This window comes from Salmo salar, chromosome 26 (genome assembly GCF_965601325.2).
Source record: "Salmo salar chromosome 26, fSalSal1, whole genome shotgun sequence".
Taxonomy (NCBI): domain Eukaryota; kingdom Metazoa; phylum Chordata; class Actinopteri; order Salmoniformes; family Salmonidae; genus Salmo; species Salmo salar.
The window spans coordinates 23,929,102-23,955,954 of record NC_138316.1 but is presented as its reverse complement, the minus strand read 5'-3'; the positions used below and the strand labels follow the sequence as shown (position 1 = coordinate 23,955,954).

The window sequence follows — 26,853 nt, the reverse complement described above, 5'->3', positions numbered from 1 at the left end:
TAGAAATAGGCTGTTCCAGTGTTTTGGGTGGATATGCGGATAGGTAACTAACCTGATGATGTCACAATGCCCCTTTACCAGGGATGGAGCACTAGTTATTATAAGGGAACATTATGAGGTAACATGTTGCCACGGAAACACACTTATGTCATAATCTCGGACCACATTAAAACTGTCAGACAAGCTCAGGTAGAGCACATTAGCTACATTTGAGCGATCTCTCAACCAATAACTGATTTGATTGATTACAACAGTACACTACCCTGGCGTGACATGGGTCAGAGACTAAGTGACCCTGTCCCTGAGGTATCCCCTAGGGAGAAACCAAAGGAGACCCAGGAACATAAAGATAAACCCAAGGAGAAGAGGATCCCTCCAGCTCTGAACTTTCTTCAGCTGTTTACACTGCTGAGCTGCGTCAAGGTGAAGAAAGCACCCTTTGATCCCTCCCAGAGTGGTGAGGGGAGAAAGGGAACAACGATATACGATACGAACAACAATAATGACTCTGATACTGGTGAGTGTTAGGAGGTGTATATTGATTAGTGCTGCTACATAGTACAATTATTTAGGCTTCACTTGGAGAAAAAAAACACATCATGTGTCTTAGAAATGTTTCACTTACAGGCTTGGACAACTCTGCAGGTGACGTAAAAAGGATCAAGGACAAGAGTAAAGGAAAGGTTAGGGGAGAGAAATACTGTATTAAATCTCAGGACCACAAATGCAAAACGACACCGGAAACAGAAAAAGACATTAAACAAAGACCTAACTCGGTAAGACATCCAAACTTGCTAATCAATGAGGATTTACCAATGCATTTGACAATTGATAATGACCACAATCAGAAAAACACAGCATATTGTGTTGAATTTGATACTTTGACACGGCTTGACAAATGTGATGACGTTACAATGCCCCTTCGGGTGGGGTAGGCCGTAATAGTTATTAGGAAAAGTCTAAACGGAATCCATGGAACGTCCTAACTCTGACGTCTCAACTCTTACCCCATTGATGTTGAAATTGAAATGGTTAAGGTAAGGGTTAAGGATAGGGTAGGGGTTAAGGTTAGGGTTTAGGCTAGGGACCCCCCAAGGATCACGGACAGCACTAACGCTAGTTATTATGGTGTAACATTTTGACATGGAAACACACTTATGAAATAAAATGTGCTGCTAATCAAGGTAGAGCTCATTGGCTACATATTTTCAACATTGATATTGTAGTTTGAAATATCAGTAGATTTCTAACTGATGTACTGATTGTGACCCTGAGGTCTCCCCTGAGGAGAAAGCAAAGGAGACCCATCAGAAAGAGAAGAAGAAGAGCATCCATCCAGCTGTGGCAGCCCTGCAGCTGTTCACTCTCTTCTGCTGTGGTGGGAAAGTCAAGCTGAGGAAGACTCGTCCCTCTCAGAACAGACAGAGTAGAAAGGACCAGGACAAAGATAATGCATCTGATACTGGTGAGTGTTATATGTGTCTGTTGATTAGATATAGAATGAGACTGGCTCCACTTGGAAGAACGTGTCTTCAAAATCAAAATGTCTAATCTACACAGGCTCGGACTTGTCTGGAGGTGATGTTACAACCAAAAGGGTCAAGCACAAGAGTAATGGAAAGGTGGGGAGGGAGAAAGACCGGACTGAAGTTCAGCTGTTGAAATCATCTCAAGACCACAAACCCAGAAGTACAACACCAGAAACAGACAAGGGAACTAATTCGGGACAAAGACCTAACTCTGTGAGACAACCAAACATGCTGTATCATATTTTACTGTGAGCAAAATATCTTTCCCATAATGCTGCATTATTGTTGGGTGTTACAATTGTCTTATGCAGATAAATCGAAGGACACCACGACAAGTGAAGACCCCTGTGGAGGAAATTTACATAATACCTGACTCTCCGACTCTACAACGTGCCCACGTAAGTTACTGAAACCTAAATTACTATACGGACAGACAGAGATTCAAACATCCAGACAGTTTCCCCTCTGACCTCAACCTAACCCAGCTTTTCCTCCGTGTAGAGCTCCCTCTCCCAGTTATCCCTGGCTAGGAACCTGGCCATCCTCCCCCTGGAGTGGCAGCTACCTGGAGTCCCTCTGACCACCTCGTCTATGGCAACTAGGACAGAGAGAAAGCCATCCTCTACCAACACTTCGACACAGGCACAGACGGAAACACAGACAACAGATATGAACACAGACACACAGACTACTGCCACCTCTCAGAGCCAGATCTCCATGGTGACCACCCAGTCATCGGAGACCATGACAGAGGTTCACACATCAGACTCCATTACCCAGACCTCTACTCCTGACATGGCACTGACCCCTGAGAGCACTAAGGACATGATCACTACTGATGAGGATGTGAAGGATGACTCTGCTAAAGATTTGATCTCCACCCTAAAAGACACCTCTATAGAGAAATCCATCAGTGAGACCAGCCTGAAAGACCTCATCGCTGAGGATGAGGAAGATGACAATGAGCTGAAGGATATGGCTGCCTCCTCTACCCCTGCTACTGATAATGCCAATGAGGATGCAAAGCCGCTGGAGCTTGCAGCACTTTATGACTCCATGTTCACAGTGGAGACCGAGCTGCCTCTGGATCTCTGAAGAGCCAGTTGGCCTAATGAACATTATAATATAGCAAAAGCAATACTATGATCAATTAATAAAAAGATTTTTTCTGCAGCAAATTTTCACTACTGTTGATATGTGAAGCAGCTTGTTTAGATTAAGCCTATTTGTTTGAATTCACCAAAAATAATAAATATCACTGCCAAGGGAACAATCAAACCACTATTGGTAGGGGCGAGTGAATACATCAGCATAGAGCTCATTTGGACAATAATGATCCATAGGCATATTACATTCTGTAATGTATGAAATAACATTCACCCATAGCGAAATCAGACATGTTCTATTTTCTCCCTCTGTCCTTCCCTCCCACATCCTGATGAGGTTTAGATTGTCATGTTATCCAGCCCTTAAACTGTTTAGCATTTTAATAACACCTCGCAAACTCAGGGCCTAATTACCTTTGTTTCACATGCATCAAATAGAGTCCACCTATCACCACATATCTGGGCCACCTGAAGGTGCTGTGTTACTGGTGGGTTTCCAACAGATTACAGGGAGATTGGTGAAGTAAGTCAACCTAAATAAGGATGATGGGAACATCCTCATACTACAGCACGTCATTTTCTTATCCTATATTACAGGAGGGGAGGACATATTGGTGTCATCAGAGTAACTGATTAGCACACATACTGTGTGTGCCTCATGTTTTCACACATCATGATGTAGTCCCTGTACGTTAACTCTGGAGCGGGGTCTTGTCTTTTTATCACCTTGAATGGTGACAGAATAGAGAGCTTTGAAACTATTAAATTAAGTGTTAAAATACCAGGTGAAAAATACTCCGTTAGAAAATCACTTTGAGAATGTAGGTATTTGATGTATTCTCGCAGGTAAGATTTCTGTCAAACTGCACTTTTCTGTCTCTGTCATGCCTGCGGTCGCCAGCTGTACAGCCTCCCCAGAGCTGCATATTCCAGTGGCCTACATGCATGGATAATGAGCTGAGAAGTAGTAGTAGCAGCACATCGTTTAGGGCTACAGCCAAGCTGTCCTTCACCTGAGAATCCCCTTAGTTGTACATGAGTGCACTCTCCACAATAAAGATCAGCCTGACATCAACATACTGTTGACAAAGTTGACATGGAATTAAATTAACATGACATAGATACTGTACATGTATGTAATTAAACATGACGTTTTTGATGACTGTTAATCTAGAAAAGATGCAGAACACATTAACTCTGAAAGGGGAGGGAGAGAAGAGAGAGGGGGATGAATGGGTGGATATAGAGGAGAGACAGTAGGAGGGATGGTGAGATGTGTCCATCTATGAATTCAAATATGAATCTACCCAATAAGGGGATCAAAGTGTCTCTCACCCAGGTTTACAAACAGACATGTGTAACAGTGTAGGTTCCGTCCCTCTCTTCGCCCCAACCTGGGCTCAAACCAGGGACCCTTGCACACATCAACAACTGACACCGCACGAAGCATCGTTACCCATCGCGCCACAAAAGCCCCGGCCCTTGCAACGCAAGGGGAAACCCTACTTCAAGTCTCAGAGCGAGTGACGTCACCGATTGAAACGCTATTAGCGCGCACCACCGCTAACTAACTAGCCATTTCACATCGGTTACACATGCACGTACACAAAGACATGCATGTACACACACCTACACACACAAAAGTACACACACACACGCTCACACCCAGTCCCCTATCCAAATGAAGTGGTCAGGGCATCACGGTGATCTAGTTACAAGGATATTGAGAGAAGCCATTTCTTTCCTCTAGGGACTAACATAGATGAGGTTCACTGGACACTCAAACACAACTCCAACAAGTCCGTGAAACAAAAGATTACATCATCATTTTACAGTTTTTTACAATCGCTAGAACCCATTTCTCAATACTTAGGTCACTTTTTCAAAACTCTTCACACAGTTCTCCTAACTAACTTTCAGCTTGACACAGCAGTTCATTTCACTTTCAAAATGCCCTAAAACTACCAAAACACTTCATACATGTCTCAAATCAACTCGTTCTTCCATAACACTAGCAAAGGTTGTCACCCAACAAGCACACGTTGTCACTCATAAAACAATGACCTAAACAACACTAACAACGGGTAGCATTACACAATGTTTTCTTTACAAAACAAGAATGACACCTCTCTACTGTTTAGAATTCACTGCAGTATATGTTACACGAATGTATCAGACATGATGCAATATGCTTCAATATGTTTTATGGCATTTTATGGCATTGAGTGATTCCAAAATACAATCATTTCGATATACACCATCTACCGATACAGATACAGTAGCAATTTTAAAATGGAAATTACAAACTTACAAAGCCTTTTGTAATACAATACAACTTTGAATTTCTTGTTCTGCAGTACAAATCTTAGAAACAAAAGACTGATTAAATTAAGATCCTTCATCTATAGACAGACAGACATACAGGCAGACTAGGTCTATAGAAATAGGCTGTTCCAGTGTTTTGGGTGGATATGCGGATAGGTAACTAACCTGATGATGTCACAATGCCCCTTTACCAGGGATGGAGCACTAGTTATTATAAGGGAACATTATGAGGTAACATGTTGCCACGGAAACACACTTATGTCATAATCTCGGACCACATTAAAACTGTCAGACAAGCTCAGGTAGAGCACATTAGCTACATTTGAGCGATCTCTCAACCAATAACTGATTTGATTGATTACAACAGTACACTACCCTGGCGTGACATGGGTCAGAGACTAAGTGACCCTGTCCCTGAGGTATCCCCTAGGGAGAAACCAAAGGAGACCCAGGAACATAAAGATAAACCCAAGGAGAAGAGGATCCCTCCAGCTCTGAACTTTCTTCAGCTGTTTACACTGCTGAGCTGCGTCAAGGTGAAGAAAGCACCCTTTGATCCCTCCCAGAGTGGTGAGGGGAGAAAGGGAACAACGATATACGATACGAACAACAATAATGACTCTGATACTGGTGAGTGTTAGGAGGTGTATATTGATTAGTGCTGCTACATAGTACAATTATTTAGGCTTCACTTGGAGAAAAAAAACACATCATGTGTCTTAGAAATGTTTCACTTACAGGCTTGGACAACTCTGCAGGTGACGTAAAAAGGATCAAGGACAAGAGTAAAGGAAAGGTTAGGGGAGAGAAATACTGTATTAAATCTCAGGACCACAAATGCAGAACGACACCGGAAACAGAAAAAGACATTAAACAAAGACCTAACTCGGTAAGACATCCAAACTTGCAAATCAATGAGGATTTACCAATGCATTTGACAATTGATAATGACCACAATCAGAAAAACACAGCATATTGTGTTGAATTTGATACTTTGACACGGCTTGACAACTGTGATGATGTTACAATGCCCCTTCGGGTGGGGTAGGCCGTTATAGTTATTAGGAAAAGTCTAAACGGAATCCATGGAACGTCCCAACTCTGACGTCTCAACTCTTACCCCATTGATGTTGAAATTGAAATGGTTAAGGTAAGGGTTAAGGTTAGGGTAGGGGTTAAGGTTAGGGTTTAGGCTAGGGACCCCCCAAGGATCACGGACAGCACTAACGCTAGTTATTATGGTGTAACATTTCGACATGGAAACACACTTATGAAATAAAATTTGCTGCTAATCAAGGTAGAGCTCATTGGCTACATATTTTCAACATTGATAATGTAGTTTGAAATATCAGTAGATTTCTAACTGATGTACTGATTGTGACCCTGAGGTCTCCCCTGAGGAGAAAGCAAAGGAGACCCATCAGAAAGAGAAGAAGAAGAGCATCCATCCAGCTGTGGCAGCCCTGCAGCTGTTCACTCTCTTCTGCTGTGGTGGGAAAGTCAAGCTGAGGAAGACTCGTCCCTCTCAGAACAGACAGAGTAGAAAGGACCAGGACAAAGATAATGCATCTGATACTGGTGAGTGTTATATGTGTCTGTTGATTAGATATAGAATGAGACTGGCTCCACTTGGAAGAACGTGTCTTCAAAATCAAAATGTCTAATCTACACAGGCTCGGACTTGTCTGGAGGTGATGTTACAACCAAAAGGGTCAAGCACAAGAGTAATGGAAAGGTGGGGAGGGAGAAAGACCGGACTGAAGTTCAGCTGTTGAAATCATCTCAAGACCACAAACCCAGAAGTACAACACCAGAAACAGACAAGGGAACTAATTCGGGACAAAGACCTAACTCTGTGAGACAACCAAACATGCTGTATCATATTTTACTGTGAGCAAAATATCTTTCCCATAATGCTGCATTATTGTTGGGTGTTACAATTGTCTTATGCAGATAAATCGAAGGACACCACGACAAGTGAAGACCCCTGTGGAGGAAATTTACATAATACCTGACTCTCCGACTCTACAACGTGCCCACGTAAGTTACTGAAACCTAAATTACTATACGGACAGACAGAGATTCAAACATCCAGACAGTTTCCCCTCTGACCTCAACCTAACCCAGCTTTTCCTCCGTGTAGAGCTCCCTCTCCCAGTTATCCCTGGCTAGGAACCTGGCCATCCTCCCCCTGGAGTGGCAGCTACCTGGAGTCCCTCTGACCACCTCGTCTATGGCAACTAGGACAGAGAGAAAGCCATCCTCTACCAACACTTCGACACAGGCACAGACGGAAACACAGACAACAGATATGAACACAGACACACAGACTACTGCCACCTCTCAGAGCCAGATCTCCATGGTGACCACCCAGTCATCGGAGACCATGACAGAGGTTCACACATCAGACTCCATTACCCAGACCTCTACTCCTGACATGGCACTGACCCCTGAGAGCACTAAGGACATGATCACTACTGATGAGGATGTGAAGGATGACTCTGCTAAAGATTTGATCTCCACCCTAAAAGACACCTCTACAGAGAAATCCATCAGTGAGACCAGCCTGAAAGACCTCATCGCTGAGGATGAGGAAGATGACAATGAGCTGAAGGATATGGCTGCCTCCTCTACCCCTGCTACTGATAATGCCAATGAGGATGCAAAGCCGCTGGAGCTTGCAGCACTTTATGACTCCATGTTCACAGTGGAGACCGAGCTGCCTCTGGATCTCTGAAGAGCCAGTTGGCCTAATGAACATTATAATATAGCAAAAGCAATACTATGATCAATTAATAAAAACATTTTTTCTGCAGCAAATTTTCACTACTGTTGATATGTGAAGCAGCTTGTTTAGATTAAGCCTATTTGTTTGAATTCACCAAAAATAATAAATATCACTGCCAAGGGAACAATCAAACCACTACAGGTAGGGGAGAGTGAATACATCAGCATAGAGCTCATTTGGACAATAATGATCTATAGGCATATTACATTCTGTAATGTATGAAATAACATTCACCCATAGCGAAATCAGACATGTTCTATTTTCTCCCTCTGTCCTTCCCTCCCACATCCTGATGAGGTTTAGATTGTCATGTTATCCAGCCCTTAAACTGTTTAGCATTTTAATAATGCCTCGCAAACTCAGGGCCTAATTACCTTTGTTTCACATGCATCAAATAGAGTCCACCTATCACCACATATCTGGGCCACCTGAAGGTGCTGTGTTACTGGTGGGTTTCCAACAGATTACAGGGAGATTGGTGAAGTAAGTCAACCTAAATAAGGATGATGGGAACATCCTCATACTACAGCACGTCATTTTCTTTGCCTATATTACAGGAGGGGAGGACATATTGGTGTCATCAGAGTAACTGATTAGCACACATACTGTGTGTGCCTCATGTTTTCACACATCATGATGTAGTCCCTGTACGTTAACTCTGGAGCGGGGTCTTGTCTTTTTATCACCTTGAATGGTGACAGAATAGAGAGCTTTGAAACTATTAAATTAAGTGTTAAAATACCAGGTGAAAAATACTCCGTTAGAAAATCACTTTGAGAATATAGGTATTTGATGTATTCTCGCAGGTAAGATTTCTGTCAAACTGCACTTTTCTGTCTCTGTCATGCCTGCGGTCGCCAGCTGTACAGCCTCCCCAGAGCTGCATATTCCAGTGGCCTACATGCATGGATAATGAGCTGAGAAGTAGTAGTAGCAGCACATCGTTTAGGGCTACAGCCAAGCTGTCCTTCACCTGAGAATCCCCCTAGTTGTACATGAGTGCACTCTCCACAATAAAGATCAGCCTGACATCAACATACTGTTGACAAAGTTGACATGGAATTAAATTAACATGACATAGATACTGTACATGTATGTAATTAAACATGACTTTTTTGATGACTGTTAATCTAGAAAAGATGCAGAACACATTAACTCTGAAAGGGGAGGGAGAGAAGAGAGAGGGGGATGAATGGGTGGATATAGAGGAGAGACAGTAGGAGGGATGGTGAGATGTGTCCATCTATGAATTCAAATATGAATCTACCCAATAAGGGGATCAAAGTGTCTCTCACCCAGGTTTACACACAGACATGCATGTACACACACCTACACACACAAAAGTACACACACACACGCTCACACCCAGTCCCCTATCCAAATGAAGTGGTCAGGGCATCACGGTGATCTAGTTACAAGGATATTGAGAGAAACCATTTCTTTCCTCTAGAGACTAACATTGATGAGGTTCACTGGACACTCAAACACAACTCCAACAAGTCCGTGAAACAAAAGATTACATCATCATTTTACAGTTTTTTACAATCGCTAGAACCCATTTCTCAATACTTAGGTCACTTTTTCAAAACTCTTCACACAGTTCTCCTAACTAACTTTCAGCTTGGCACAGCAGTTCATTTCACGTTCAAAATGCCCTAAAACTACCAAAACACTTCATACATGTCTCAAATCAACTCGTTCTTCCATAACACTAGCAAAGGTTGTCACCCAACAAGCACACGTTGTCACTCATAAAACAATGACCTAAACAACACTAACAATGGGTAGCATTACACAATGTTTTCTTTACAAAACAAGAATGACACCACTCTACTGTTTAGAATTCACTGCAGTATATGTTACAGGAATGTATCAGACATGATGCAATATGCTTCAATATGTTTTATGTCATTTTATGGCATTGAGTGATTCCAAAATACAATCATTTGTATATACACCATCTACCGATACAGATACAGTAACAATTTTAAAATGGAAATTACAAACTTACAAAGCCTTTTGTAATACAATACAACTTTGAATTTCTTGTTCTGCAGTACAAATCTTAGACACAAAAGACTGATTAAATTAAGTTCCTTCATCTGTAGACAGACAGACATACAGGCAGACTAGGTCTTTAGAAATAGGCTGTTCCAGTGTTTTGGGTGGATATGCGGATAGGTAACTAACCTGATGATGTCACAATGCCCCTTTACCAGGGATGGAGCACTAGTTATTATAAGGGAACATTATGAGGTAACATGTTGCCACGGAAACACACTTATGTCATAATCTCGGACCACATTAAAACTGTCAGACAAGCTCAGGTAGAGCACATTAGCTACATTTGAGCGATCTCTCAACCAATAACTGATTTGATTGATTACAACAGTACACTACCCTGGCGTGACATGGGTCAGAGACTAAGTGACCCTGTCCCTGAGGTATCCCCTAGGGAGAAACCAAAGGAGACCCAGGAACATAAAGATAAACCCAAGGAGAAGAGGATCCCTCCAGCTCTGAACTTTCTTCAGCTGTTTACACTGCTGAGCTGCGTCAAGGTGAAGAAAGCACCCTTTGATCCCTCCCAGAGTGGTGAGGGGAGAAAGGGAACAACGATATACGATACGAACAACAATAATGACTCTGATACTGGTGAGTGTTAGGAGGTGTATATTGATTAGTGCTGCTACATAGTACAATTATTTAGGCTTCACTTGGAGAAAAAAAACACATCATGTGTCTTAGAAATGTTTCACTTACAGGCTTGGACAACTCTGCAGGTGACGTAAAAAGGATCAAGGACAAGAGTAAAGGAAAGGTTAGGGGAGAGAAATACTGTATTAAATCTCAGGACCACAAATGCAGAACGACACCGGAAACAGAAAAAGACATTAAACAAAGACCTAACTCGGTAAGACATCCAAACTTGCAAATCAATGAGGATTTACCAATGCATTTGACAATTGATAATGACCACAATCAGAAAAACACAGCATATTGTGTTGAATTTGATACTTTGACACGGCTTGACAACTGTGATGATGTTACAATGCCCCTTCGGGTGGGGTAGGCCGTTATAGTTATTAGGAAAAGTCTAAACGGAATCCATGGAACGTCCCAACTCTGACGTCTCAACTCTTACCCCATTGATGTTGAAATTGAAATGGTTAAGGTAAGGGTTAAGGTTAGGGTAGGGGTTAAGGTTTAGGCTAGGGACCCCCCAATGATCACGGACAGCACTAACGCTAGTTATTATGGTGTAACATTTTGACATGGAAACACACTTATGAAATAAAATGTGCTGCTAATCAAGGTAGAGCTCATTGGCTACATATTTTCAACATTGATATTGTAGTTTGAAATATCAGTAGATTTCTAACTGATGTACTGATTGTGACCCTGAGGTCTCCCCTGAGGAGAAAGCAAAGGAGACCCATCAGAAAGAGAAGAAGAAGAGCATCCATCCAGCTGTGGCAGCCCTGCAGCTGTTCACTCTCTTCTGCTGTGGTGGGAAAGTCAAGCTGAGGAAGACTCGTCCCTCTCAGAACAGACAGAGTAGAAAGGACCAGGACAAAGATAATGCATCTGATACTGGTGAGTGTTATATGTGTCTGTTGATTAGATATAGAATGAGACTGGCTCCACTTGGAAGAACGTGTCTTCAAAATCAAAATGTCTAATCTACACAGGCTCGGACTTGTCTGGAGGTGATGTTACAACCAAAAGGGTCAAGCACAAGAGTAATGGAAAGGTGGGGAGGGAGAAAGACCGGACTGAAGTTCAGCTGTTGAAATCATCTCAAGACCACAAACCCAGAAGTACAACACCAGAAACAGACAAGGGAACTAATTCGGGACAAAGACCTAACTCTGTGAGACAACCAAACATGCTGTATCATATTTTACTGTGAGCAAAATATCTTTCCCATAATGCTGCATTATTGTTGGGTGTTACAATTGTCTTATGCAGATAAATCGAAGGACACCACGACAAGTGAAGACCCCTGTGGAGGAAATTTACATAATACCTGACTCTCCGACTCTACAACGTGCCCACGTAAGTTACTGAAACCTAAATTACTATACGGACAGACAGAGATTCAAACATCCAGACAGTTTCCCCTCTGACCTCAACCTAACCCAGCTTTTCCTCCGTGTAGAGCTCCCTCTCCCAGTTATCCCTGGCTAGGAACCTGGCCATCCTCCCCCTGGAGTGGCAGCTACCTGGAGTCCCTCTGACCACCTCGTCTATGGCAACTAGGACAGAGAGAAAGCCATCCTCTACCAACACTTCGACACAGGCACAGACGGAAACACAGACAACAGATATGAACACAGACACACAGACTACTGCCACCTCTCAGAGCCAGATCTCCATGGTGACCACCCAGTCATCGGAGACCATGACAGAGGTTCACACATCAGACTCCATTACCCAGACCTCTACTCCTGACATGGCACTGACCCCTGAGAGCACTAAGGACATGATCACTACTGATGAGGATGTGAAGGATGACTCTGCTAAAGATTTGATCTCCACCCTAAAAGACACCTCTATAGAGAAATCCATCAGTGAGACCAGCCTGAAAGACCTCATCGCTGAGGATGAGGAAGATGACAATGAGCTGAAGGATATGGCTGCCTCCTCTACCCCTGCTACTGATAATGCCAATGAGGATGCAAAGCCGCTGGAGCTTGCAGCACTTTATGACTCCATGTTCACAGTGGAGACCGAGCTGCCTCTGGATCTCTGAAGAGCCAGTTGGCCTAATGAACATTATAATATAGCAAAAGCAATACTATGATCAATTAATAAAAACATTTTTTCTGCAGCAAATTTTCACTACTGTTGATATGTGAAGCAGCTTGTTTAGATTAAGCCTATTTGTTTGAATTCACCAAAAATAATAAATATTACTGCCAAGGGAACAATCAAACCACTACAGGTAGGGGAGAGTGAATACATCAGCATAGAGCTCATTTGGACAATAATGATCCATAGGCATATTACATTCTGCAATGTATGAAATAACATTCACCCATAGCGAAATCAGACATGTTCTATTTTCTCCCTCTGTCCTTCCCTCCCACATCCTGATGAGGTTTAGATTGTCATGTTATCCAGCCCTTAAACTGTTTAGCATTTTAATAATGCCTCGCAAACTCAGGGCCTAATTACCTTTGTTTCACATGCATCAAATAGAGTCCACCTATCACCACATATCTGGGCCACCTGAAGGTGCTGTGTTACTGGTGGGTTTCCAACAGATTACAGGGAGATTGGTGAAGTAAGTCAACCTAAATAAGGATGATGGGAACATCCTCATACTACAGCACGTCATTTTCTTTGCCTATATTACAGGAGGGGAGGACATATTGGTGTCATCAGAGTAACTGATTAGCACACCTACTGTGTGTGCCTCATGTTTTCACACATCATGATGTAGTCCCTGTACGTTAACTCTGGAGCGGGGTCTTGTCTTTTTATCACCTTGAATGGTGACAGAATAGAGAGCTTTGAAACTATTAAATTAAGTGTTAAAATACCAGGTGAAAAATACTCCGTTAGAAAATCACTTTGAGAATGTAGGTATTTGATGTATTCTCGCAGGTAAGATTTCTGTCAAACTGCACTTTTCTGTCTCTGTCATGCCTGCGGTCGCCAGCTGTACAGCCTCCCCAGAACTGCATATTCCAGTGGCCTACATGCATGGATAATGAGCTGAGAAGTAGTAGTAGCAGCACATCGTTTAGGGCTACAGCCAAGCTGTCCTTCACCTGAGAATCCCCCTAGTTGTACATGAGTGCACTCTCCACAATAAAGATCAGCCTGACATCAACATACTGTTGACAAAGTTGACATGGAATTAAATTAACATGACATAGATACTGTACATGTATGTAATTAAACATGACGTTTTTGATGACTGTTAATCTAGAAAAGATGCAGAACACATTAACTCTGAAAGGGGAGGGAGAGAAGAGAGAGGGGGATGAATGGGTGGATATAGAGGAGAGACAGTAGGAGGGATGGTGAGATGTGTCCATCTATGAATTCAAATATGAATCTACCCAATAAGGGGATCAAAGTGTCTCTCACCCAGGTTTACACACAGACATGCATGTACACAAAGACATGCATGTACACACACCTACACACACAAAAGTACACACACACACGCTCACACCGTCCCCTATCCAAATGAAGTGGTCAGGGCATCACGGTGATCTAGTTACAAGGATATTGAGAGAAGCCATTTCTTTCCTCTAGAGACTAACATTGATGAGGTTCACTGGACACTCAAACACAACTCCAACAAGTCCGTGAAACAAAAGATTACATCATCATTTTACAGTTTTTTACAATCGCTAGAACCCATTTCTCAATACTTAGGTCACTTTTTCAAAACTCTTCACACAGTTCTCCTAACTAACTTTCAGCTTGGCACAGCAGTTCATTTCACGTTCAAAATGCCCTAAAACTACCAAAACACTTCATACATGTCTCAAATCAACTCGTTCTTCCATAACACTAGCAAAGGTTGTCACCCAACAAGCACACATTGTCACTCATAAAACAATGACCTAAACAACACTAACAACGGGTAGCATTACACAATGTTTTCTTTACAAAACAAGAATGACACCTCTCTACTGTTTAGAATTCACTGCAGTATATGTTACAGGAATGTATCAGACATGATGCAATATGCTTCAATATGTTTTATGTCATTTTATGGCATTGAGGGATTCCAAAATACAATCATTTGTATATACACCATCTACCGATACAGATGCAGTAGCAATACTAGTCAACCCTGTCTTATGCATTTGGCCACAGGTTCTCATACACGTCACATCTTATGTCATCTTGGGCAATACACCTAGTAAAGAATCTTTTGGCATGCCTGGTCCATCCCTGGCAATCTTCTGCAGACATGTCCAGGCATCCAGCATTCATTGCATCCAGGAGGGACATTTGATCATGTGGATGGTGGTCATGAAACCTTCCACCTCCATGAGGAAAATAATTCCTCTATGGGGTTGAGGAATAGAGAGTAAGTAAAGAGGAAAAGTGACATCATCCTGGGATGGGCTGCAAACCACTCTGTGACTGCACGGGAGTGGTGAAATGCCACATTGTCCCATACAATTACAAACGTTGGCCGATTTTGACTCACAGCAACCCTTTCCTCACCTGGCACAACCCTTCCATAGAGGTCACCCAGGAATGAAATGATACGCTCGGTGTTGTAAGGCCCAATTAGCGGTTTATGTAACAGCAATCCATAAGAGGATATTGCTGCACACATTGTGATGTTGGTACCCCTCTGGCCCGGGACATCCACTGTGGCTCTTTTTCCAATCACATTCCTTCCTCGCCGCCGTGTTTTGGCCAAGTTGAAACCAGCATCATCCACAAAGATGAATATGTGGGGTGTTTGCCTTGCTTCAATCTCCATGACTCTCCATAATAAATCCACAAGGCAACGTAAGAGTTAGGCTATTACGGTAGTTTACATTATACCTTAAAACATGCCATTGTGTGCCTCTGCCCTGTTTGGTTCTGTTCAAAACAAGTTCTGTATTTTATAGTCATCTTACCTGGACTTACTGGTTCCTGGGTTGCTTGACTCATTCAGAGTTCCTCTCAAAGGGGACAGTGTACAACTGCTTCATCCTGACTTGAGTTGTTTCAGGACTCTAGAAATATTTGTTATGCTTACATTCTCTGCCAACACTCGTCCCGAATCTCTGTGAGTTTTATGCCATTGTTTCTGATGACCATATCAACGATTGCCGTTTCCTGCACAGCAGTGAAAATCCTACCTCTCCAGCCTATAGAAGGTAACCTTTGGGTCCTAAGCAGAAATACAAAAACAATTACAATTACACACAAGTAAGTTTGGAGGCTTTGCTCAATTTACTTCTGTAATGTGCAGTTCAGTCAGATGCCCTTGCAGAATGCACATCTTACCTGTTGTTTTGCCGGAAATTTCTCAGAATAGATTCCACAGTTGAGCATTGCAGATTTGGCTGCACTCTCAGACCAGCCTCTCTCTTGATAGATCATGATGTATTACATGATCAATTATGGTAGCCCTAAACTCATCTGAGACTACAGCGCTTGATCTTCCTCTCAGTCTTCTTCCACCACGCGTACGTACTCCTCTCCCTCTCCCTCTCCCAGCCACTCTTCTTCCTCTGTCAGCCACTTCTCTATCTCTGGCTGGGTCCCTGTTTACATTACAGTACAGCATTATTCCTAAGATGTCCCCTAATGTATAGATGGTAATGTAATTGAAAGACTAACACCTGTGTAGGTGTTCAGCTACAATGGGAATCAGCTGTGGTTGGTCTAATTGTTTTGATAGTATTACTTTTTTAGATTTGGAATATATTTCAATATGGTATTACTGTAGAAATGTAGCAAATGTATGTCTTATTCAATTTTGTGTTATTTTAGGTTTTGAACTTAAGTTTAACAGTTTTGAAAAGAGTATGTAAACATGTGCAAATTGTCCTGTAGGTACATAGAGTTTTGGTGGTGGTTGTGTCTGAGTGAGAAAAGAGTTCATGAAAATTGAAAGATGTAGTCATTGAACGCATTTTGTGCCAAAGCAATGAAAACTGATCCATAGTTTAACCCGCATAGACTGCTGTTATGCTCACTGTGTGAAGAGTTTTGAAAAAGTGACCTAAGTATTGAGAAATGGGTCCTAGCGATTGTAAAAAACTGTAATCCAAGTACTTTTCATATGACTGCACAGTTAGATACATATTACTACAGTGAGTACCATTAATAGAGATCCACACTCTTTTCACACTTCGGTAGGCTATCTATGCCAGGGGCTATTCTAGATCCTGAGCTATGAGTATCCATTGACCTGACCCATCATGGCTTTAAGTGACCAGTCTATCCTCAGGGGGATAGTACTGACAACACACTGACAGCCAGGCTCTATTAAGATCTGTCAGCTGCTGTTTTTGCTGGCCCTGTCTTTACCTTGCTCATGGGACATGATGGATAGTGTGTGTGTGACCGTGTCTGCATTAATGTGTGTGTGCATGCGTTCCTATGCATGCATGCATGGTTGCAAATACATATCTCTGTGTGTGTGTGTGTGTGTGTGTGTGTGTGTGTGTGTGTGTGTGTGTGTGTGTGTGTGTGTGTGTGTGTGTGTGTGTGTGTGCGTGCGTGCGTGCGTGCGTGCGTGCGTGCGTGCGTGCGTGCGTGCGTGCGTGCGTGTGTGTGTGTGTGTGTGTGTGTGTGTGTGTGTGTGTGTGTGTGTGTGTGTGTAGTGTAGTGCATAACTGAGGGTTGGAATGAACAGTCAACTGTTTCTCAGTTGCGCCTAGATGCATAGGGAGAGCAATAAGACAGTGATGTATAAATATCCCCTCAGCAGTCAGAGATATTATGAGCCATCATGGGAAGAAACAGGGGAGAATATATACAGCTTGGTACGAGACACCTAAACAATGAACGGGTTTAATAGACAAAAATATGGAAGTTATACTCTACTACAGTGTTTCCCAACTCCGATCCTCGAGCACCCCCAACCAGTGGAGGATGCTGAGGGGAGGACGTCTCATTTTTTATTATTTTTTGTTATTTACGTGTAACCTTTATTTAACTAGGCAAGTCAGTTAAGAACAAATTAATATTTACACTGACGGCCTACACCAGCCAAACCCAGACGATACTGGGCCAATTGTGCGCCGCTCTATGGGACTCCCAATCCCGACCGGTTGTGATACAGCCTGGATTTCAACCAAGGTGTCTGTAGTGACACCTCTAGCACTGAGATGCAGTGCCTTAGACCGCTGCGCCACTCGAAAGCATAATAATGGCCGGAGTGGAGTAAATGGAATGGTATCAAACGCATCTTCATCTGTTTGATACCATTCCATTCACTCCATTCCAGCCATTATTATGAGCCGTCCTCCCATCAACAGCCTCCACTGCCCTCAACAATACACATTTTTGTTGTGGTGCCGGCAAGCACACCTGATTCTAGTTGTCAACTAATCATCAATCCCTTGACAAGTTGAATAAGGTGTTTTTGTGTGTACTGTTAGTGGTACTGGAGAACTGGAGTTGGGAACAACTGCTTTCCTACAAAACTATTGAACAAATAAGTGATTGTGAAGCTGACTTCTTGTGATAATATGATACTGTTTGATACTGATACTCTTTCTCAGCTCTATCTTTCTCTCTTCCTCTGAACCGTAGAGTTGTATTGTTAATTACACAGACATTGCTCTGTCAGTGAGAGTGCATGGAACAGACATAGCATCTTTCCATCCCTACACTGGGGAGTAGGGAGCCCTGTGGACCTACTTTGATGTTCTCCACCGACTAGTTTATTGGTGGAGCACCCTGATGGAAGGTAGAGGGAGAGGGGGAGGTATGGAAAGAGAGAGAGAGAGAGAGGGAGAGAGAGAGCAGCCAATGGAATGTCAGTTCATCACTATGATAGGATTACTATAGGACAATGATAGAGATATTAAAGTAATCCATTGGTAGAGCTAATGTTTTTCCACACCTTCCACTCCTGTTACAGGAAGACACAGTGAGTGACATTGAACAGGTTGGCAGTATTAACCCCCCATCTCTTTAAATCCTCCTCATCAACAGCAAACAGCCATTCTGAGACATACTTAGATAATTCCTTTGATGATACAGCAGTAGCAATACAAGGATATAACATCTATAGACGAGACAGGAATGCTTATGGAGGAGGTGTTGCTATATATTTTCAGAGCCATTTCCCTGGTCGTTTGTCAAGTGTTATTGAAGTGTTATGGTTGCAGGACCACTTGGCACAACTAAAGCCTTTCCTTTTGAGCTGCTGCTATAGGCCACAAAGTGCTAACAGTCAGTATCTAAATCATTTTTGTGAAATGCTTGATAGTGTATGTGATGTAAACAGAGAGGTCTACTTTCTTGGGGACTATTGAATATATCTTGAATATTGACTGGTTTTCATCAAGTTGTCCACACAAAAAGAAGCTTCTCACTGTAACCAGTGCCTGCAATCTGGTTCAGGTTAATAATCAACCTACCAGGGTGTTTACAAACACCACCGGAACAAGATCATCCACATGTATTTAAAAATATATATATTATTGCATTTTTACTAATACTGTAGAACTTTGTTCTAAAGCTGTATCCGTACACTTTGGATGCAGTGGCTATATTCAGGAAAGCCAAAGTTCCAAAAGCTGGTCCTAAAATAATGTAAAGGTGATCATACAAAAGATTCTGCGGTGACTATTATGTGGATGATGTTAAAAATATTTGTTGGTCTGATGTGATTAAAAAGGAGCATCCAGATAATTCTTCCAATTATTGATAAACATGCAACTGTTAAGAAACTGACTGTTAGAACTCTATGGATTGATGAAGAATTACAAAACTTTATGGTTGATAGAGATGGGGGAAAAGAAGTGGCTAATAAGTCGGGCTGTACATCTGATTGGCTGATTTACTGCAAATTGAGAAATGATGTGACACGTAACTTGTACTGCTCTGACACAAATTACTGATGATTGTTTTAAAGAAATTGATAATAAGAAGATTATGGGAGCTGTACTGTTAGATTTCAGTGCAGCCTTTGATATTATTGACCATAACCTGTTTTTGAGAAAACGCATGTGTTATGGCTTTTCATCCTCTGCCATATTGTGGATTCAGAGCTATCTATCTAATTGAACTCAGAGGGTTTTCTTTAACTTCACTAGAGTAGGCGGCACTATTTTCACCTCCGGATGAAAAGCGTGCCCAAAGTAAACTGCCTACTACTCAGGCTCAGAAGCTAGGATATGCATATAATGGTAGATTTGGATAGAGAACAAAACTGTTTCCAAAACTGTTCAAATAATGTCTGTGAGTATAACAGAACTGATATGGGAGGCAAAAACCTGAGATAAATCCATCCAGGAAGTGGGATCTTTTTATTTTTGTAGTTTTCTATTGAATGCCATTACATTATCCATTGACTTAGGACTCAAATTGCACTTCCTATGGATTCCACTAGATGTCAACAGTCTTTAGAAATTGTTTCAGGCTTGTATTCTGAAAAATTAGGGAGTAAGACCACTTTGAATGAGTGGATCATTCAGTGTCCCAGAGGTTTTTCATGCGCACGACCGAGAGCACACCTTTCTTGTTTTTCTTTTATATTGACGAAGCTTTTGTCCGGTTGAAATGTTATTGATTATTATGACTAAAAACAACCTGAAGATTGATTATAAACATCGTTTGACATGTTTCTACGAACTTTACTGATACTTTTCGGATTTTTCGTCTGTCTGTTGTGACTGCCTTTGAGCCTGTGGATTACTGAACAAAACGCGCAAACAAAACTGAGGCTTTTGGATATAAAGAGGGACTTTATCAAACAAAACAAACATTTATTGAGTAAATGGGAGTCTTGTGAGTGCAACCATATGAAGATCATCAAAGGTGATTCATTTTATCACTATTTCTGACTTGTGTAACTCCTTCACTTGGCTGATAACTGTTTGTAATGATTTGTCTGCTGGGTGCTGTTCTCAGATAATCGCATGGTATGCTTTCGCCGTAAAGCCTTTTTGAAATCTGACACCATGGTTGGATTAAGAAGAAGTTCATCTTTAAACTGATGTATAACACTTGTATGTTTTATGAATTTTTATAATGAGTATTTCTGTTTTTGTATTTGGTGCTCTGCAATTTCACTGGACGTTGGCCAGGTGGGATGGTAGCGTCCCACACCCCCTAGAGAGGTTAATGGAAGCTTCTCTAATGTCAAACATGTAAATTGCGGTGTACCACAGGGCAGCTCTCTAGGCCCTCTCACCTTTTCTATTCATACCAATGACTTGCCACTGGTGTTAAATAAAGCATGTGTGTCCATGTATGCTAATGATTCAACGATGTAAGCATCAGCGCCCACAGCTAATGAAGTCACTAAAACCCTTAGCAAAGAGTTGCAGTCAGTTTTGGAATGGGTGTTCAGTAATAAACTGGTCCTGGACATCTCTAAAACCAAGAGCATTGTATTTGGTACAAATCATTCCCTAAGTTCTAGACCTCAGCTGAATCTATTAATGAATGATGTGGCGGTTGAACAAGTTGAGGAGACTAAATTACTTGGTGTTACCTTAGATTGTAAACTATCATGGTCAAAACATATAGATTCAATGGTTGTAAAGTTGTGTAGAGGTCTACTATTTTGACACCACACTCCAGAAAGCAATTCCTGCAGGCTATAGTTGTATCTTATCTTGATTATTGTCCAGTCATATGGTCAAGTGCTGCAAAGAAAGGCCTAGTTAAGCTGCAGCTATTCCAGAACAGAGCGGCACGTCTTGCTCTTCATTGTAATTAGAGGGCTAATATTAATACTATGGATGCCAGTCTCTCTTGGCTGAGGAAATACTGACTGCATCACTTCTTGTTTTTAAAAGAAACATTAATGTGTTGGAAATTCCAAATTATTTGTATAGTCAACTTACATATAGCACTGACACACTTACCCTACCAGACATGCCAACAGGTTATTTTTTATATATTCCCCGGGTCCAGAACAAATTCAAGAAAATGTACAGTATCATACAGAGCCATGAGTGCATGGAACTCCCTTCCATCTCAGATAGCGCAGCTATAGTGAACAGCAAACCTGGTTTCAAAAAACAAGTATGTGTAACTGATAGATGCACACACATACGACATGTTTATATTTCTAAATGTATTTTGTCTGTAATATCTTGTTCGTTATGTCGGAAGCCAGTAAGACTAGCTGTCGCCATTGGTGTCGGCTAATGGGGAACCTAATAAATCAAATCAAATCAAGAGGTGATACGCTGTGCTCAGTGCAGCAGTCAGTAAACTGACCATGGTGAACCAGTCCACCTCCTGTCCTGACTGAGCAATTGATTTCTCCACTCTCTGGAAACTGCATTAGCCAGAACACATTGGTGGAGAGAAGGTCAGTGTCATCATGATGACGGAATGTCAAGTTCACTAAACCCAGTAGTCAATCACACAGGCATACGCATGCACGTACACACACGCACAAACCCAGGCTAATAGACAGGAATGACTGCATGCACATACACATATATTTGTGCATTGATTCTGTTATTACAACACCTTGCAGCATTCACTGAGATAACACCTCTAGACCAAAGTCCCAAGGTACAGTATATGATTCCCCACCCTAACTGGTTCTGCTTGGTTTCATGTTTGAAGTTAAAATGTTGATCCTGTGACCACAGTGGTGGAGGTCGTAACACAGAGACATAGCCTTTATTTGTTTAGCTAATGGCCATCACTAAAAGGAATCCAATAAGCCATTAGGATACCCCTGTGGCCATACAAGTGTCTAGGGGTCTGAAAGGAAGACTGGGTAGAGTACATAAACACACTGACAGACACACATAGAAGAAAACACACATCGTTCCTCTACAAAACACTTCCTACCAACACACCCACATGTACATAAACCCTATGAAACACACACACCCTGCATTTATCTGGCCGCTAATGGTCTTGGCTGGAGGATGAAGGCCTTTGTTATGGTCTTCAGGAGAGGCCAAGGTTTGTACATCATCACTACCCAGGAGGCACCACTCTGATCTCTTCACGTCAGTCTTTGTGTGCAGCTCTCTGAGGATTCAACCAGGCTCACTGCCCTGAGAAGCAATCTAATCTTCACTGGACTGTATGAGCCTTTTTGCCTTTACAGAGAGCTGCATGGCTAAACTGCAGTCGAACACTGAACTGGCAGTTTTGATCATTTTCAAATGAATGGCAACATTAATGATCTTTACTGTCATTGGATATAAAACATATTAGCCGTGTAACAGTCTTGGGAAGATAAAAGACTGCAACCATTTAAAAGAGAGCAAGAGTGAGAGCGAGAGCGAGAGCGAGAGAGAGAGAGAGCGAGAGCGAGAGAGAGAAAACAGGAGGATTCAATGGATAAATGGACTGACTGAAATTTTTTCAGCAAATCAATTCAGTTACCCCACTCCATCTTGCACTTGTGTGTAGCCTGTTATGATGTGTAGCCTATGTTATGATGTGTAGCCTATGTTATGATGTGTAGCCTATGTTATGATGTGTAGCCTATGTTAACATGTGTAGCCTATGTTATGATGTGTAGCCTATGTTATGATGTGTAGCCTATGTTATGATGTGTAGCCTATGTTAACATGTGTAGCCTATGTTATGATGTGTAGCCTATGTTATGATGTGTAGCCTATGTTATGATGTGTAGCCTATGTTATGATGTGTAGCCTATGTTATGATGTGTAGCCTATGTTAACATGTGTAGACTATGTTATGACGTGTAGCCTATGTTGTGATGTGTAGACTATGTTGTGATGTGTAGACTATGTTGTGATGTGTAGACTATGTTATGATGTGCAGTCTATGTAATGATGTGTTGACTATTTTATGATGTGTAGACTATGTTATGGTGTGTAGCCTATGTTATGATGTGTAGACTATGTTATGATGTGTAGACTATGTTATGATGTGTCGACTATGTTATGACGTGTAGACTATATTACTCCTGTGCTAGCCTCCCTACACTGGCTTCCTGTTAAGGCAAGGGCTGATTTCAAGGTTTTACTGTTAACCTACAAAGCATTACATGGGCTTGCTCCTACCTATCTTTCCGATTTGGTCCTGCCGTACATACCTACACGTACGCTACGGTCACAAGACGCGGGCCTCCTAATTGTTCCTAGAATTTCTAAGCAAACAGCTGGAGGCAGGGCTTTCTCCTATAGAGCTCCATTTTTATGGAATAGTCTGCCTACCCATGTGAGAGACGCAGACTCAGTCTTAACCTTTAAGTCTTTACTGAAGACGCATCTCTTCAGTAGGTCCTATGATTAAGTGTAGTCTGGCCCAGGGGTGTGAAGGTGAACGGAAAGGCTGGAGCAACGAACCGCCCTTGCTGTCTCTGCCTGGCCAGTTTCCCCTCTTTCCACTGGGATTCTCTGCCTCTACCCCTATTACGGGGGCTGAGTCACTGGCTTACTGGTGTTCTTCCATGCCGTCCCTGGGAGGGGTGCGTCACTTGAGTGGGTTGAGTCACTGACGTGGTCTTCCTGTCTGGGTTGGCGCCCCCCCTTGGGCTGTGCCGTGGCGGAGATCTTTGTGGGCTATACTCGGCCTTGTCCCGGGATGGTATGTTGGTGGTTGGAGATATCCCTCCAGTGGTGTGGAGGCTGTGCTTTGGCAAAGTGGGTGGGGTTATATCCTACCTGTTTGGCCCTGTCCGGGGGTTTCATCGGATGGGGCCACAGTGTCTCCTGACCCCTCCTGTCTCAGCCTCCAGTATTTATGCTGCAGTAGTTTATGTGTCGGGGGGCTAGGGTCAGTCTGTCACATCTGGAGTATTTCTCTTGTCTTTTCCGGTGTCCTGTGTGAATTTAAATATGCTCTCTCTAATTCTCTCTTTCTCTTTCTTTCTTTCTCTCTCTCGGAGGACCTGAGCCCTAGGACCATGCCTCAGGACTGCCTGGCTTGATGACTCCTTGCTGTCCCCAGTTCACCTGGCCGTGCTGCTGCTCCAGTTCCAACTGTTCTGCCTGCAGCTATGGAACCCTGACCTGTTCACCGGACGTGCTACCTGTCCCAGACCTGTTGTCCCAGACCTGCTGGAACCCTGACCTATTCACAGGATGTGCTACCTGTCCCAGACCTGCTGTTTTCAACTCTCTAGAGACAGTAGGAGCGGTGGAGATACTCTCAAAGATCGGCTATGAAAAAGCCAACTGACACTTACTCTTGTGTTACTGACTTGTTGCACCCTCGACAACTACTATGATTATTATTATTTGACAATGCTGGTCATTTATGAACATTTGAACATCTAGGCCATGTGCTGTTATAATCTCCACCCGGCACAGCCAGAAGAGGACTGGCCACCCCTCATAGCCTGGTTCCTCTCTAGGTTTCTTCCTAGGTTTTGGCCTTTCTAGGGAGTTTTTCCTAGCCACCGTGCTTCTACACCTGCATTGCTTGCTGTTTGGGGTTTTAGGCTGGGTTTCTGTACAGCACTTTGAGATATCAGCTGATGTAAGAAGGGCTATATAAATACATTTGATTTGATTTGATGTATAGCCTATGTTTTGATGTGTAGACTATTTTCTGATGTGTTTTTTGCTAAACAGTATATTAAACAGAACACCATTCATGATTGCCATGCGTACAACATTTGGTTGTTGACATAGTGTATCTAGTCATTTGGTGCTCTCTGGTGGCCTTGTAAGGCATAGAAACACATCACTGCCTCCCTATGCTCTCCTATAAAGATAGCAAAAATGGTGGATAATGAAGATGCTACATAAAGGCTGTTTACCATAAAAACAAAAAGGTCAAGGTTCCTGTTTGTGTAAGTGGGCGTTCCCTTTCTGACGTGAGAATGCTTTCCGGCATTCATTCTCAAAGATAGTCACAAACGAGAGGGACAGCCCACTTACACAGACAGGAACCTTCACAATTGTTTTCAACAGGAATCTGCCCGATAACAGCTGGCTCTGGTCTACCTATTCCCCCTTCACACCCGTTCACCCCACCCTGCCCAATCAGAAAAAAAATTGCCTGTGAGATGTTTCGCTTTCTCTACCGTCTCTGCTGATAGGACACGTACACTATCAAAAGAACACACAGGTGAATGCAAATGGAACAGAGGGGCAATAGTGGAACATAAACACTATTACAAATGAATCTGCAACACAATACAATTTAAATTGGGTTATGTGAACACATTACACTACAGAAGATAAACAGATCCACACATACAGTATGTTGCGATAGTGTGTAATGTTGCATCAGTTGTAGCAGCCCGCTGGCTAAATGTACATTATAATACTGTTAATAAGCCATCCTGCCCCCAACAGATGCTACCCATGGGGCAATAACACGGTGAGTGAACATTCTCCCAACGGCATATGTCAATGTAGGTCAAATCAAATAGAAATTATGCATTTCAGTCAATACCAAAGACAGATTTATGGTTAGTGTATGGAATGGGATTCAATTTAAAACCTGTACTTACTTGAAAGAAAGGAAACTCAATTGGAGATGTAACAGCAGAAGGTATGTTTTGTCAAGCCTAGGGGGCGGAGAGGAGAGAGGAGAGGGAAGGGATAGAGCAGGTGGTAGGGGAGGGTGTGTAGATAATATCTCAAATACTCCAACTGTAGAACAATGTTATTATGCCTTCTTCCCCACTATAACAGCTATCTGAGCTGTGTTTGTCACTGGACATCCAGAAGGTTGTTTCTTTCCTCTTGGATTGTGTTGAGCGGTGCAGAGGTTTGTGGGAGCAAACACAGTGTATGTACCATGTCATTAACGTGCTTTTGTAATTCCCTGGACAGAAATAAAAGCATTTATTTAGCCAACAACCGAATGGCTGTGACTAAAACAGGCCTACAAGTTGAAATGTTCAGAATGGATGTCATTATACACTCTTGGAAAAAAAAGTTCAAAAAAGGGTCCTTCGGCTGTCCCCAGAGGAGAACCATTTTTGGTTCTAAGTAGAACCCTTTTGGATTATATGTAGAACCCGCTGCGGAAAGGGTTCTAATTGGAACATAAAGGGTTAATCGAAGGGTTCTCCTATGGGGACAGCCAAATAACACTTTTAGGTTCTAGAGAGCAATTGTTTTTCTAATAGTGTACCAAAGACCTTGAATTAACTGTAAGATAGTAGGATGATGCAGTACTCTGGTTCTGGTCAAGGACTTGATAAAATCTGACTAATCTGATAGATAAGTTTTGTTGTGGTGCAGTTCAGTCGGTAGGTTATCACTCCTCCAGTGATTGCATCTCTGCCACTATGGAGCCAGAGTGCTATGAAGTAACAACCTTATCTGTGATTCAGTAAGCAGTCTACGTATCGACCCTTGGATGTGTGTGATTACAACACATTGGCAAACAACAGTACCAGTCAAAAGTGTGGACACACCTATTCATTCAAGGGCTTTTCTTTATTTTTACTATTTTCTAAATTGTAGAATAATAGTGAAGACATCAAAACGATAAGAGTGTCTGCTAAATGACGTAAATGTAAATGTAAAACTATGAA

At 42.3% G+C, this 26,853-nt stretch overlaps 3 protein-coding genes across 3 annotated transcripts; all 3 read left to right on the top strand.

Annotated features, from left to right (window-relative positions):
- Positions 1-273: 273 nt before the first annotated feature.
- On the top strand, positions 274-2,698 carry LOC106587446 (uncharacterized). The gene is made up of 6 exons (XM_082969936.1): positions 274-517; positions 628-683; positions 1,276-1,465; positions 1,561-1,742; positions 1,841-1,927; positions 2,031-2,698. Exons 1-6 carry the CDS (start codon positions 274-276, stop codon positions 2,622-2,624), a joined length of 1,353 nt encoding a protein of 450 aa, XP_082826062.1. The 3' UTR covers positions 2,625-2,698.
- Positions 2,699-5,282: 2,584 nt separating this feature from the next.
- Positions 5,283-7,772, top strand: LOC123730800 (uncharacterized). The gene is made up of 6 exons (XM_045708817.2): positions 5,283-5,590; positions 5,701-5,849; positions 6,349-6,538; positions 6,634-6,815; positions 6,914-7,000; positions 7,104-7,772. The coding sequence occupies exons 1-6, from the start codon at positions 5,347-5,349 to the stop codon at positions 7,695-7,697; spliced, it is 1,446 nt and encodes a 481-aa protein (XP_045564773.1). The 5' UTR covers positions 5,283-5,346; the 3' UTR covers positions 7,698-7,772.
- Positions 7,773-10,095: 2,323 nt separating this feature from the next.
- LOC106598784 (uncharacterized) lies at positions 10,096-12,579 on the top strand. The gene is made up of 6 exons (XM_045708815.2): positions 10,096-10,403; positions 10,514-10,662; positions 11,156-11,345; positions 11,441-11,622; positions 11,721-11,807; positions 11,911-12,579. Exons 1-6 carry the CDS (start codon positions 10,160-10,162, stop codon positions 12,502-12,504), a joined length of 1,446 nt encoding a protein of 481 aa, XP_045564771.1. The 5' UTR covers positions 10,096-10,159; the 3' UTR covers positions 12,505-12,579.
- The last annotated feature ends 14,274 nt before the right edge of the window (positions 12,580-26,853 follow it).

Excerpts from the sequence above, each read along its gene's own strand:
- LOC106587446 (XM_082969936.1), top strand. The coding sequence starts at position 274 with ATGGGTCAGAGACTAAGTGACCCTGTCCCTGAGGTATCCCCTAGGGAG. Across the intron at positions 518-627 it reads CAATAATGACTCTGATACTG|GCTTGGACAACTCTGCAGGT; the intron begins GTGAGTGTTAGG and ends TTTCACTTACAG. Across the intron at positions 1,743-1,840 it reads CGGGACAAAGACCTAACTCT|ATAAATCGAAGGACACCACG; the intron begins GTGAGACAACCA and ends TGTCTTATGCAG.
- LOC123730800 (XM_045708817.2), top strand. The coding sequence starts at position 5,347 with ATGGGTCAGAGACTAAGTGACCCTGTCCCTGAGGTATCCCCTAGGGAG. Across the intron at positions 5,850-6,348 it reads TTAAACAAAGACCTAACTCG|GTCTCCCCTGAGGAGAAAGC; the intron begins GTAAGACATCCA and ends TGTGACCCTGAG. Across the intron at positions 6,816-6,913 it reads CGGGACAAAGACCTAACTCT|ATAAATCGAAGGACACCACG; the intron begins GTGAGACAACCA and ends TGTCTTATGCAG.
- LOC106598784 (XM_045708815.2), top strand. The coding sequence starts at position 10,160 with ATGGGTCAGAGACTAAGTGACCCTGTCCCTGAGGTATCCCCTAGGGAG. Across the intron at positions 10,663-11,155 it reads TTAAACAAAGACCTAACTCG|GTCTCCCCTGAGGAGAAAGC; the intron begins GTAAGACATCCA and ends TGTGACCCTGAG. Across the intron at positions 11,808-11,910 it reads CGACTCTACAACGTGCCCAC|AGCTCCCTCTCCCAGTTATC; the intron begins GTAAGTTACTGA and ends TCCTCCGTGTAG.